Below are 15460 nucleotides of genomic sequence, written 5' to 3'. Positions count from 1 at the left end.
TATGCCATTGTGTTTGTAATATATAGCATTTTATGGCAAACAACAAAATGGCTAACGTCTAAAATGGATAAATTTGGGTATGGTTCGACTCGGTAGTTTTTCCGAACTAATGAAAAGATCTTGACCCATAGAAATGTAAAATTTGGTGTCCATTTGACTAATAAAACTAAATTAAAGTAATAACTTTGTGTAAATTTGTAAAAGTTTGTAAAAAAGTAGCAACTTTGAACTATTGGTGGTGCTAGAGGGTTTGCGTCAGAGATTTCAAACATGCTTTGGTTAATATTGTACAACAGGGTTTTATGTTTTAGTGACACGTAAAAAAAAAAAAAAAAAATAAGATTACGAGATTAAAGTTGAAATACAGTATTACAGGTGCTGGTCATAAAATTAGAATCTCATGAAAAAGTTGATTTATTTCAGTAATACCATTCAAAAAGTGAAACTTGTATATTAGATTCATTCATTACACACAGACTGATATATTTCAAATGTTTATTTCCTTTAATTTTGATGATTATAACTGACAACTAATGAAAGTCCCAAATTCAGTATCTAAGAAAATTAGAATATTGTGAAAATGTTCAATATTGAAGACACCTGGTGCCACACTCTAATCAGCTAATTAACTCAAAACACCTGCAAAAGCCTTTAAATGGTCTCCCAGACTAGTTCTGTAGGCTACACAATCATGGGGAAGACTGCTGACTTGACAATTGTCCAACAGACGACCATTGACACCTTGCACAAGGAGGGCAAGACACAAAAGGTCATTGCTAAAGAGGCTGGCTGTTCACAGAGCTCTGTGTCCAAGCACATTAATAGAGGGCCAAAGGGAAGGACTAGATGTGGTAGAAAAAAGTGTACAAGCAATAAGGATAACCGCACCCTGGAGACGATTGTGAAGCATAACCCATTCAAAAATGTGCGGGAGATTCACAAAGAGTGGACTGCAGCTGGAGTCAGTGCTTCAAGAACCACCACGCACAGACGTATGCAAGACATGGGTTTCAGCTGTCGCATTCCTTGTGTCAAGCCACTCTTGAACAAGAGACAGCGTCAGAAGCGTCTTGACTGGACTGCTGCTGAGTGGTCCAAAGTTATGTTCTCTGATGAAAGTAAATTTTGCATTTCCTTTGGAAATCAAGGTCCCAGAGTCTGGAGGAAGAGAGGAGAGGCACATAATCCACGTTGCTTGAGGTCCAGTGTAAAGTTTCCAGTCATTGATGGTTTGGGGTGCCATGTCATCTGCTGGTGTTGGTCCATTGTGTTTTCTGAGGTCCAAGGTCAACGCAGCCATCTACCAGGAAGTTTTAGAGCACTTCATGCTTCCTGCTACTGACCAACTTTATGGAGATGCAGATTTCATTTTCCAACAGGACTTGGCATCTGCACACACTGCCAAAGCTACCAGTACCTGGTTTGAGGACCATGTTATCCCTGTTCTTGATTGGCCAGCAAACCCGCCTGACCTTAACCCCATAGAAAACCTATGGGGTATTGTGACGAGGAAGATGCAAGACGCCAGACCCAACAATTCAGAAGAGCTGAAGGCCACTATCAGAGCAACATGGGCTCTCATAACACCTGAGCAGCGCCACAGACTGATCGACCCATGCCACGCTGCATTGCTGCAGTAATCCAGGCCAAAGGAGCCCCAACTAAATATTGAGTGCTGTACATGCTCATACTTTTCATGTTCATACTTTTCAGTTGGCCAACATTTCTAAAAATATTTTTTTTTGCGTTGGTCTTAATTGATATTCTAATTTTCTGAGATACTGAATTTGGGACTTTCATTTGTTGTTAGTTATAATCATCAAAATTAAAGGAAATAAACATTTGAAATATATCAGTCTGTGTGTAATGAATGAATTTAAATATATCAGTCTGTGTGTAATGAATGAATTGAAATATATCAGTCTGTGTGTAATGAATGAATTTAAATATATCAGTCTGTGTGTAATGAATGAATCTAATATACAAGTTTCACTTTTTGAATGGTATTACTGAAATAAATAAACTTTTTCATGATATTCTAATTTTATGACCAGCACCTGTATGTATGAATTACAGTATAATTTCTCTCTTTTGTTGTTTGATTAGCATGAATGGCAGATAGCATGAATATTAGACTGCTGCTACTTTAAGAGCTGTTCGGAACCAATATACACGTTTTCTTTCCCAGCTGTTTGCTTTCACTTAAGACCTACTGTGTTTACGAGGATACTCCTAAAGATGGGCATTTTGACACATACAAGTGTTTGTATTTAACTGCTCAAGGTGTATAAAGCTGCAAAAATAACTCTCAGACAGCGCTCAGAAACAGTCTCTCAGACAGTGTGTGCTTATAGCGAAATGAGTTCTTTTCCACTGCTGATTGCATTTCAGTGGCTTAAAATCACTTAATTTTTAACCGCAATGTTTAAAAATATGCGTAAACAATAAATTCTCAGTCATTTTAACATTGACAAGCGCTTTTAGACAGCTGAGGCAGACCAGCCTAAAAATTTAACTTTTAAACCTTTTTGTCATTCTAAAAAAAGAGTCGCCCTGGCTTGTACATACACCTTATAAAAAAATAGTTGAGCCAACTTAAAATTTTAAGGCAACCAGCTTCAGCAGATTTTTGAATTTTCTCAACTTGTTTTAAGTTTATACAACAAAAAGTTGAGAATCTCCAACAAAAATAAGTGGAGAGAACTGCTGAAGCGTGTTGCCTTAAAATTTTAAGTTGGCTCAACTTTTTTTTATATGCTATTCTTGGGAATGGAATCAGTGTCTGTGTATCATCTTAACTAACAGACGTTTACATAAACCAGTATACATAGTAATTTGTAATTTAGATTGTTGAATGTGTTTGTGGTTTGGATGTAACGCTACATCCTGAATGGTTAAAAAAACATTACGTGTCAGAAGGTTAAACATATATATATATATATATAGTGTATTTCTGCCTTTGTATCTGAAGGATGAATATTATTAATAGTGCTATTAAGCACAAAAACAAAATTTGCTGGTCCTCAGTCCCAAAAGTGACATTAGATACTGATTCTCTTAAAACATTTGTGTAATGGGATCTCAAACACTAAAGGGAATATTATTGGCTCTACTATTAATGGATCATTAAGAGGGCCCCTTGTGTATATTAATGAGGTGGAAGCATCATGGCCTATTTTATTAAGATAGTGAAGCAATCACATGAGCAGAAGCTACTTATTTAGTTTCAGTATTAATTAACATTCAGCAATTTATAATATACCAAGTTAATTTATTTTAACATAATTTTCCCATATAGGTGATCAGTTATACACAAAAACATGGCAAATCATTAAACCATAAGCAAAAGCTGATGTATTTGAGTCCATTTGTAAATGCCTGCTTAGATTTTTGGAAATAGTATCTTATATTCTTACATAATTTATATATCTAATTTTTCTTTATAAATCTTATCTTTTTAATACAGTTTGATTATTATGTCTTTTGTGAGAAGGGATTCTCACTGAGGAAGATATTAGAGATCTGATGTCAAGGGTTTTCATGTAACAGGGCTATAAACACCGTCACTCTTGTTTGTCTGAAGAGTGTCAACATATTTGCTACATGCTCTTAATTTGCTCTCTGGAGACAAGACAGATCCTGAAGATTGTACAGATGGGAACCAACCCTGAGAGAATTATCAAACATGAGTGATGCAAATAAGTGTCATTATTCATTAATGTCCACAGTGACAATCAAAATCAGTCAAACCAGGTTGTCTGTAACCTTTAACCTTCACTAGTAAATATAAAGATCAATAAAGGCCCAAACAAAATAAATATTGACAGAACTAAATCAATTATTTAGCATTTGGACATATTATGTACATATATGATTGTACATTGTTACATTAATTTCTTCCAATATTGACATTATTTTACAACATTATTTTTTCTTAATTTAAAAAACAAAATTAACAGTCTCTAACAAGATCAAGAGCTGTTACGGAAGAGGTTCCTGTACCGCCTCCCTCGCACCACCAGAGGGAGCCATCGACCGAATATTAGCCATCTTATGAACTCCAATTCCCATCATGCCTCATACCTGGGACTGATTGCACTCCACACCTGCACCTCATTAACACACACACATATAAACCATTCACACACAACACCACACTGTGAAGTCTTGATTTGCTCTGGCTGTCATTTCTGAGCGTTATTACCCGTGTTTGTTTCTCTGCCTGCCCCGACTTGGATTTGTTTCCAACCCAGTCTGGTCCTTCAATACAAGAGCATGATAAAACTTTATCAAAACAAACGACATTATCACAATTTGCAGAGAGACCACCACTCTATTGCAATAAGTCAGTCTACTGCCATTTAGGGACAGCGTCTACATTTTTCAAAGTATAATTTTCAACTGCCATTTTCAGTCCACTGCTAAACAAACAGACACAAATACTGTACATTAAAATACACTAGATACAGGTAACAAGTCAAAATCAACCATAGCCTTGATGTACTCATATATACACAGAAAACAGCTCCTGTGAAGGAAGATGGCAGAAAGATGCAGACAGTGTCTGTAACATCAAGGTGATGAAAACTCTGAAAATTGAAGTATAGTTTCAAAAAGCGTTTCAGTCATTATAAAGAATAAATATTAATAATATGTTAAACATTTTCTAGTCTTATTCTTCTGGTTTTCCACCTTAAATCTATGGAAATGCTAGAATTTCTAAACAATGAATATTTAAAATAGCATCCAAGAGATTCTGAGATGTTCCCTTTCATTTAGTTAAAAAGATGCATAACTGATGTTCTGCCTTTTATATTTTATTGCATGACAGCTTGTACCTCCTGGTTACCTAGCAGGTATATAGGATATAGGGGGAAGTGGTGTGTGGCAAGTATGGTGACCCATACTCGGAATTTGTGCTCTGCTTTTACCCCATCAAAGTGTACACACAGTAGTGAACATACACCCGGAGCAGTGGGCAGCCAATGTTGCGGCGCCTGGGGAGCAGTTGGGGGTTCAGTGCCTTGCTCAAGGGTCTCACCTCAGTCGAAGTATTGAGGGTGGAGAGAGTGTTGGTTATTCACTCCCCTACCTACAATCCCTGCCGGACCTGAGACTCAAACCCACAACCTTCAGGTTACAAGTCCAGCTCTCTATCCATTAGGCCATGACTGCCTATATGGAGATATTTCAAAATTATATTATATTAGGACTAGTATATTTTTAAATGATTAAATAATTATTTACTGTATATTAGCCGCTTTTTCTTTGCTTAACCATTCCATTCTGGGCCAGTCAGCACACATACGGTTTCATGTTCCACTGTGGTGTGATAACGAAGCTCTTTGGAATGTAACAAATGTGTCAGTCCTTGCCTTGGTAACGCAAGTGTAATGTAAACAGTGATGGACGATGATCAGATCATAGATGCAAATTCCTCACCTTTAGGTGACAACTCACCTTTTTGAGATCAAAATAGGTTTGGTTCTCTTTTGGTTCTGTGGGTGATCAAATACAGTGATTATAAAACTGTGTAAAGTGTCATTTTCATTTGCCATTTTCAATCAGCCACTTCCCAATGTATAAATATTTGAAAGGGGACATCAAATGCCCATTTTCCAAAAGTTAATATGATTATTTAGAGTCTTAATGAAAAGTCTATAACATACTTTGGTTAAAATTTCTCAATGGTAGTGTAAAACAACACCCTTTTTACCCTGTCAAAAACAGCTCTGTTGACAACAAGCCATTTCATTGCATGTCCCTTTAAATGTTAATGAGCTCTACTCACCATGCCCTTCTCTTCTGTTGGGTGCGCAGTGCTCTGAGAGAGACGGTAAACTTTAGCCTCATTCGCAGCTCAGTCTGCCAATGTTTCGACTCCGGAGCAGGGGTAAACAAAAATGTTCACAGCTCACTCAGGGCAGGTCTGTGCTAAAATCAAAGACTGACACCACTGTCAATCAACTATCATGGGAGGGGCCTGTGCAGAACTACATCATTCTGCCAAGAATCTGAGATCGGCTTGATATGAGAAAGGTGTTTGGATTTATGGAGATTTAAAAAAAAAAACACTGGGTGGATTTTTATCATTGTAGGGTAGTTATGTACACACACTGCCAAGACACATTTTAATTCAAACAACATGTAAAAGTACATTTTGCATCTGATGACCCCTTTAAAGTACAGTTAGTACAGATAAAAAGATGAAGTCAATTAGAGCCTCAATGAACTCATATACTGTATGCACAGGAAAAAAGCTCCTATGAAGGAAAATGTCAGAAAGATACAGACAGAGTATAATACATTCTTATGAATAAAAAAGATAATATGAAAACTAATTTTTGTCCTTTTCTTCTTTAGCACCTTCATTTTAAAATTCCTTTCAGAGTACTTTAAAATAGCATAAAATAAACCTTCTGAGATGTTCCTCTTATCAAAAACATATGATTGAAATCCTGCCATTTATATTTTAATATATGACAGATATGTCATGGTTTAAGTCACTAAGCTAAGTCACAGCTCCAGCTATTGAACAATTACCTCTTTCTTGTGATCATCAATTCCTCCTCTTCCAAATCCTCTAAATAAAGCTCTATGTTGTCATCTCCTGTGTGCTAACAGAAGACCAGACCTCAACATGCTGCACAACGCAGAGCCAAGCAGCACTCAGAACCCAGATCCTTTTTCTAAGCTCGTACAGGCCATTCGGCAGTTTCTTCAGCCACCTTCCACCACCGCTTCACAATCTGCCTCCACCAGTCCCATGGCCCGTCTGACAATGTACTCTGTTGAGGAATGCAGTGCATTCTTACTCCAATGCTCACTCTTCTTTGAGATGCAGGCCCAAGTATTCCCCAGTGATTGGGCCAAGATCGCCTATATAATTCCGCTCTTGTTTGGACACGCGCTTCAGTGGGCACAATCTGGGACGCAAACAACCCTATTACCAACTCGCTCACCTTATTTATCACTCACTTCAAGGAGGTATTTGGGCAAACAGCCAGCAAGCTATCAGTGAATGATCAACTCTTCTGGCTTCGTCAAGGATCCTCCACCATGAGTGACTATGCATTGCGGTTCCATACTTTTGCAGCCAGTATCTGGAATGAAACGGTGCTCCTTACCGCATTCAGACAAGGGCTCAATGTATAACATCTACCAGCCAAAGGGTATCTATGATTATGTCGTGGGTTTAGAAAAATTCATCCAAAAGCAATCCGTATCTCTCAATGCCTCACAGCCTGTAATATGAACCTATCTGCTGCATCTCCTCCACCCACCATCTCCCTCACCTCCAGCACCAGAACCCATGCAGATTGATGCCTACCACCTCACTCGTGCGGAGTGTCAACGGAGAATTGGCAACAGTTTCTGCTTGTACTGCGGAGCAGTGGGACATATGTTGTCTGTCTGTTCAGTCCATCCACCACACCCAGCGGTGAGTATCCTTTAGTTACAACCCATGATTGCACCGCTGTCACGCACTAGAGGGCTGCATTGGGATTGGGACCCAACGGGAATCTTGCGGGAGCGGGCGGTTTGAACTTTGCTGCGGGCGGGAATGGGCGGCTAAAAAAAAACACTGCGGGATCGGGAGGTAGCCTAGCGACATGATGTCATTGTCAACAAAATCAAAGTACTTGAAGTCTAAAGAAACGCGCGGTAGCCTAAGCGTTTTAGATGTCCCCGACCAGTGCGTCAGAATACATGCGGGTGAGGGAAAGAAACAAACATGAATCTCTTTAATAATAGCAATACAATATGTTTTTTTTTTTCCTGCGGGGCGGGAGAAGACACAAAATCAATGCATCTCTATTATCGTGCGGGAATAAATTCTCAGAGTTTTGCGGGTGCGGGCGGGAGTGGACATACATATTGCGGGAGCAGGTGGGAGTGTAACACACACGTTGCGGGAGCGGGCGGTAATGGTCAGAAATTCGGCGGGCGCGGGATGAAGAAAACAGTCCCGTGCAGGGCTCTATCACGCACTACCGTGCTGGTAACCTCTGCTCACCAATCTGTTTCAGCGCAAACCCTTCATAACTTGGGATCCTCAGGAACTTCATCTCATTAAATCTCCTCTTACATCTGGATTTCAAGAGGAAACCCTTCATTCATACCATCTTGGGAAAACCGCTGGGCAAAGGTAAGATCATGTACTGCTCTCCCACCATCACGCTTTGCATTTGATGTCTGCATGCTAAACCCATCTCATTTCAGGTGTTGGAAGTTTCATTTGCTGATATCATCCTGGGATGCCCTTAGTTAACCCAATACTGGTGGAATACTGGTGAGATCATACAATGGAGTGAATACTGTTTCCAATACTGTGTTTCATTTGTTCAGAAGCCACCCACACCTCATTCATTCTCCATGCCTAGAGAGGTGGCCCTCTGTTCCACTTCAATTGAGAGTCAAGAAACTTTGGACACTCTAAAAATACCTGAATACTGGGTGTTCCAGGATGATTTCCGTAAACAGGCAGCCACGGAATTACCACCTCATTGACCATGGGAGTGTGCAATTGACCTGCTGCCTGGGGCAGTGCTGCAGAAGGGCCATATTTACCCACTGTCCATCCTGGAACAGAAGGCCACAGAGGAGGTTCTCAAACAGGGATTCATCTCCCCTTCTACCCCTCCAGTGGCATCAGTCTTCTTTGTTGGCAAAACGGATGGAGCCTTGCGGTCATGCATGGAAAACCATGCCCTTAAATCTCAAACAGTCAAGTATTGTTATCCACTTCCTTTGGTCCTGGCCGCCCTGGAACAGCTGCGAGGAGCTCTCATCTTCTCTATGCTGGACCTGCGTAGCATGTACAACCTCATTCGGATCTGCAAGGATGATGAATGGAAAACGGCATTCGTGGAACCATCTGGCCACTATGAAAATCAGGTAATGCCGTATGGCCTCTCCAACTCACCTTCGGCCTTCCAAGGATTTATGAATGAGTTGTTCCAGGAGTACCTCTAATGCTTCGTCATAGTGTACATCGATTATATCCTCATTTATATCCTATATCCGATTATATCCTCATTTATATCATATCCTCATTGAGTTTCAACGTAATTCCATCTAGTTCCTAGGATACGTCATCAACCATCACGTCAATGAGTGGCCACAACCAAGCACCATCAAAGAACTCCAACGGTTCTGGGATTTGCCAACTTCTATTGGTGGTTCATCTCCAGTTTCAGTCAAGTCTGTGCACCACTCACCTCGCTACTCAGGAATAAGCCCAAGTCTCTGTCCTGGACATCTGCTGCCATTGATACCTTCCACCAACTCAAGGAAGCCTTTTGAACTGCTCCTACACTCACACAACCAGACCACCAACTCGTCATCGAGATGCATGCTTCAACAGTTTGGGTAAGAGGGGTATTATCTCAACATCACAGAGAGCCTCCCATCCTCCATCCATGTGCCTTCTAGTCCAAAAAATTGTCCCTGGTGGAGCAGAATTATGACATTGGCAACAGAGAGTTATTAACTGTCAAGCTCGCAATAGAGGTGTGGAGACACTGGCTGGAGGGAGCCCATCACCCTTCTGTAGTCATCACAGATCACAGGAATTTAGAATATATTTGCAAAGACAAAAGACTCAATCCCTAACAAGCCCACTGGGCACTCTTCTTGACAGTCCTGGCTCTAAGAACCAGAGAGCAGACGCCTTCTCCTGTATCCATCACTCTGACCAATAATAATAATAATAATAATCCTCCAGAACCCATTCCTCCTCAGCCTTGATTATGAGCCCCATCCAGTGGTCTCTGGACGATCAGATCCCAGAAGCCACTCGCTCTGAATCTGCTCTGCTGCGAGGTCCAGAAGGTAAGACTTATGTTCCATCTGCCCTGTGACTTACCCTTCTGGACTCATTCATTCATCTCTGGGCTCTGGACAACAAGGCAGACAGCAAACCCTCTCGCTCCTCCAAAATCGCTATTGGTGGCCCAACGTTGTTTGGGAAGTCTTCCAATTTGACAAGAGCTGTTGAATCTGTGCCATCTCCAAAACTCCCAGACACCTACCTCAAGAAAAACTGGTTCCACTACCCATCTCCACCTGGGTGTGGACTTGGGTGTGACAGATCTCCCTCCTTCAAGCTCACATACCTGCATCCTTGTAGTCATGGATAGGTTCTACAAGGCCTGTAAGCTCATACCTCTCAAGGGACTACCCACCACCTCCAAGATAGCCGAGCTCAACACATCTTTCAAGACACAAGCGACGCCACTTCCTCAAGCCCCACTCGCGGCATTAGGTGCGTTCGACTTCATGCGGCGCCGCAAGAATCGGCTGACGCCTGACAAAAGCAATGCATTCTGGTTAGGACATTTGTCCGACTATGACCGGCACTGCAGCCGCCTTACGATCACATGTGCCGTCAAAGTACCGCGAGAGCAAAACGAGACCAGCCGCTGAGGTCAGGCGCTGCAGTTGCTCAAAATCGGCTGCGAGAGCCTTGATGACGACACACTTTATTCTCATTGGTTAGATTCTGTCATGACAAGCACGAGGTGTGTTGCGTGTGTGAATTCTAACAATTAATTTCCAATAATGCTCACAAATCTGTGTTTTATAACAGTAAAGCTTATTTAGTGTAATCGCACTGTTATCTTGAGTCATTTTTTATAAAAAACCCTGATAAAAGCATATATACCCACACTTTATTGGTATTTAGTAGCCTATATGTTTATGCTGAACTTTATTCTTGAACAGATTGCGCTGTATTAAGCAGTATATAAAAAGTGTTTCTGTTGCTCAAACATTTCTGTGTATTTCTCATATATTGTATTTAATACACTGTATTTGTGATAAGAGCATGGAGCAGAACGTGTCTGACTTGACATCTCCAGTTTTAATTCTCAATTCATGATCCCCATTTCACATTATTTTTAAAACATTCCAAAACTGATAAAAATTCTAAAGGCGTAATCGTGTACATCTCTGAGTCTAACACTGTGTTTTGTCCTCTGATTTCCATGTTGTCCTATTTGAGGTACCGCCCCAGTGCTGATCCGCAGGAGCCACTGTTCGTCACGCAGGCAGGGAAAACAATGTCCAGAACCTGGTTTTCTTGTCACCTACGCCTCCTTTGCCATTTCTGTGGACTGCCCCCGGACCGCTATACTGCTCATTCTCTGCGCATCGGCGCAGCAACAACAGCGGCAGCATCTGCTCCGGTTTTAACCCTTAAAGCCATGGGGCGGTGGTCTTCTGCTGCTTACGAACGATACCTCCGTCCCGACGTTCGGGCTATTCTTGACGCCCAGAAAGCCATGAGCTCAAGTCTCTGATTTGTTTCACTAATAAACGCATTTGATCATTACTTTGCTCGTGCTCTGCTCAGTATAACTCCCCTGGATGCGCTACCAGCTGTTTAATTCCTTCAGCTCGTTCTCAGAAGGTGGCTTAGTCATAGCGCTTACACTGTAGACTGTCAAAACCGTTCAAGACAGATAATTCTAGGTAACAGCATGTTTTTAGCTATTGCGGTCTTGAATAGTCATTTCAGTAATTAATTAATAATTTTTACTATAGCCTAATATAAATCGCTAAATTAGGGCGGCTCAGACGACACCGTTCGAGACACTCAATTTCTGTTTTGGGGGGGAATAGCTCATCTAGTCAAATAACGTAATGATTATAACATAGCAAATTATCCGTATATATTCGTAAGATTACTAAGCATATAAATTGTTAAAATAAATCATCCTCTGTATCTCAGAGGATTGCCAGGTGTGGTTTGTTTGGGGGGGATATTTTAGCTCTCACAGTCCTAAACTGTGTGAACGTTCCCTAATGCTGCTGCTGTCCTGAACAGAGCCATACCGCCAAATTTCAATTCAGGAACATCAACCTGTTTGCAATCTATTCAATAAAAATTCTTAAATTATTTTTAGTGTCTGTGTGTTCTTGACTTAATGGACCTGACAGAACCACAGTTATATAAGGTGCAATTATTTTTCAGGGAAACATGGCTAAAGCAGTTAAAGACAGGAACTTCTTGTTGTCAGCGTTGCCCCGCAACGTTATCAATAAACTTTTTTCAAAGCTACATGACATTTCTCAGTAGTGACATTTCTCAGTACTGTCTGTTCTTGAAGCAGTTAAACTTATAGTTACGCTATTAGTAGAACTATATTGTTACCAAACAATGTTGGGAGAAGCACATACTCAGGTAATCCACATGTAACAGACGCAGGCAAGTGTGCTGGTGCGTGTAAACCTCACTCCCTTGATTTCAAAGAAGTGGCGCTCTAGCGACTGACGCTAGGGGCCGTGGCCTTTAGCCTCCTTGTTAGAGCGCCCACCTCCCGCGCCGGAGACCGCGGTTCGAATCCCGCTCGGAGCGAGGCGAAGTAGAACCGGTTACATTGGTGCCGTTGACCCGGACGGGAGTGAGGTTTAGGGGGGTGAGTGTAACAGACGCAGGCAAGTGTGCTGGTGCGTGTAAACCTCACTCCCTTGATTTCAAAGAAGTGGCGCTCTAGCGACTGACGCTAGGGGCCGTGGCCTTTAGCCTCCTCGTTAGAGCGCCCGCCTCCCGCGCCGGAGACCGCGGTTTGAATCCCGCTCGGAGCGAGGCGAAGTAGAACCGGTTACACACACACCCTTCAATCACACAGCTCTTGCCTGCCTCTGTAACTAGCTCTAAAATAACATTTTGGAATTAGCATTTTGGAGATGCTTAAGAAATTATTTAAGTTCAGTGTCTTGAGGTGTGATAATATTTAGTATAAGTGGAATAATTGACTCCTGGCCAAACAGTTATTAGAAAAATATGGGATAGGCTAGGGTATGTTGACTGCCATTATCTGCCGTATGAAAATGCTGCCCTTGTTTGTGTTGTGGCTGAATTACCATCTTGGGTGTGCATTATTTTTCTAATAATTCAATACATGTAGGCCTTACATATAGGCCTATTGTATACTGTATATCTACCTTTATTTTGCAAAGCTGAAGTAAGCAGCTTTTGTTAAATGTGCGAGAATCCTGATTCATTAGTCACTATACACTCTTAAAAATAAATGTGCTTCACGAGGCCATAGAAGAACATTTTTCTCTAAATGGTTCCATAAAGAACCTTTAACATCTGAAGAACCTTTCTGTTTCACAAAATGTTCTTTGTGGTGAAAGAAGATTCTTCAGATTATAAAAAGGTAAGTGACTGAATGGTTGTTTGTGGAACCAAAAATGGTTCTTCTATGGCATCATTGTGAAGAACCTTTTAGAGCACCTTTATTTTTAAGAGTGTAGGTAAATAACCAGAAAAGTAACAACACACCATAAACAATTAAACTATTTACACTACAAAACAATGTTTATGATCATGATAATAAAATATGATAACAAAATACTAGTTTTTGTACAGGTAAAATAATCAGTTACTGATGCAGTATAATGGTTGGAGCTGAGGGACAGCAGACTTAATTTTATATTTATTATGATTATTAATATTATTCATGCTTCACATATACAGCGTTATTCAAGCTTCACATACAAAGATTAAATACACAATAAATCTACAAACAGCATTGTTTAACACGTAGGCTGTTTTCCAATGAATAGACATTCTTTTTGTTCAGCATTTCAAATTTCTGCCAATACTGTCATTTTAAAAATAAGCAGAGCTCCAAATATTTTCCCTATTTTCTTTTACTTAATTTGAAAACAAACAATTCAACATTAGCATGTCTATGCGTTTGGGTTATAGTTTCTAACATGAGCAAAAGCATTGAAAAACACATTATCAAAACAATCAACACAATCAGATTTAAGATGATACAGACATTGAAATTGACTTCAAATTATTTGGTACTATTTTTTTGTGCAAAAATACATCTGCTAATCGTGTCCTGATCTCTTTAGTTCTGGTGCAGTAAACAGCAGGGTTTATTAAGGGAGGGATTAGAGAGGCTACAATCAAAATTGCATTTCGCTCTGTTAAATTTAGCACAACTCCTATTCTAGTTAGTATTCCAGAGACCAGCTTGGGTGCATAAAAACTGAGCAGAACAATGAGGTGAGTCAAGCAAGTGTTGATCATTTGCTTTTTACTTGAGTTGTTGGACAGTTTAGTCACACTGTATGCCAAGACAGCATATGTGCACAAAATAAAAGGAAACTGTCCACACATTGGCCAAAGACTTATCATGACAGGTATGAAAAAATATGGTTCAGGATTAACACAAGCAGCTCTGATCATGGAAGCATATTCACAAAACACATATCTGATGACAGGTTGACAATATGGAACACTGCCTACTATTGAAATCACAAAACCTATAACAGCAAAACCAGCGAGCCAGGTCAGAGAAATGAGCAGAAAGGTTCGTGAATTTGTTACAATGCTGTGGTATCTCAAAGGAAGCCTGATTGCAACAAGTCGGTCTATTGCCATTAATGTCAGAGCCATGCACTCTGTGAAATCACCAAGATGATAGAAGTATGTCCTTGAGATACACGAATAGTATGAAACAGTTTTAATCTCAGCCAGCAGAACTGAGATCATGGTTGTGCTGCAGGTAGAAGAGAACATTATGTCAACAACAGCTAGATTACAGATTAATATGTACATTGGTTTGTGTAAATGTCTGTTAGTCGAGATGATACATAGATTGATGCCGTTCCCAAGCAAGATGAGCATGTAGGTTATTAAGATGAGGAATCCAAGGAGCTTATGGTTCTGCAGGTGATCAAATCCAGTGATTATAAAGCCATCTACATTTTTCACAGTATAATTTTCATTTGCCATTTTCAATCAGCCACTTCCTTATATACAAATATTTTAAAATACAGTTAGTACAGATGATAATATGAAGTCAATTAGAGCCTCAATGTACTCATATACGCATAGAAAAAAAGCTCCTATGAAGGAAAATGGCAGAAAGATGCAGACAGCATCTGTAACTGCAAGATGATGAAAACTCTGAAAGTTTAAATATAATTTTATCAGAAATACAAAAAGGGTTTCATGCATTCTTAAGAATTAAAATAAAAAAAGTACTCTTAAAAAGTACTCTTCCTTAATTCCAGTCAGAGTACTTTAAAAAAGCATAAATTGTCTGAGGTGTTCCTCCCATCCAGAGAAACATGACTGAAATCCTGCCATTTATATTTTACTATGTGACATATACTGTACGTCATGGTTTCCTAGCAGCCGTGACTGAGTAAACTTAGGACTTCATCAACATAGAAAGTCTCTCAAATATAGTTTATGGTTCAACAAAAACATACATCTGACAAAAAAATATCTGACAATATTGCAGTGCATTAACCTATTATTTAATTAGACATGATTGGGAGATAGGGGTAGTTTGTCACACAAGGATAAAGGGGCTATATCTCTCTTGTCTCATTCTCTGTGTAAAACACTTGTCTTAGTGTAATGCATCACCTTAACCTCTTCAAAAATCAAATTAAGCATGTTAAATAATTGTTAAATGTTAAC

The 15460-nt window shown here is 40.0% G+C and overlaps 1 protein-coding gene across 1 annotated transcript; it reads right to left on the bottom strand.

Annotated features, from left to right (window-relative positions):
* Positions 1-13783: 13783 nt before the first annotated feature.
* LOC306865469 (olfactory receptor 6N1-like) lies at positions 13784-14764 on the bottom strand (the record flags this gene model as incomplete). The annotated part of the gene is made up of 1 exon (XM_079410075.1): positions 13784-14764. The coding sequence occupies one exon, from the start codon at positions 14762-14764 to the stop codon at positions 13784-13786; it is 981 nt and encodes a 326-aa protein (XP_079266201.1).
* Positions 14765-15460: the final 696 nt, after the last annotated feature.

The sequence above is a fragment of the Barbus barbus genome (genome assembly GCF_936440315.1).
Source record: "Barbus barbus genome assembly, chromosome: 47".
NCBI lineage: Eukaryota > Metazoa > Chordata > Actinopteri > Cypriniformes > Cyprinidae > Barbus > Barbus barbus.
Note: the sequence above shows the minus strand (reverse complement) of the source record. Positions and strands in the feature narration are given on the sequence as shown.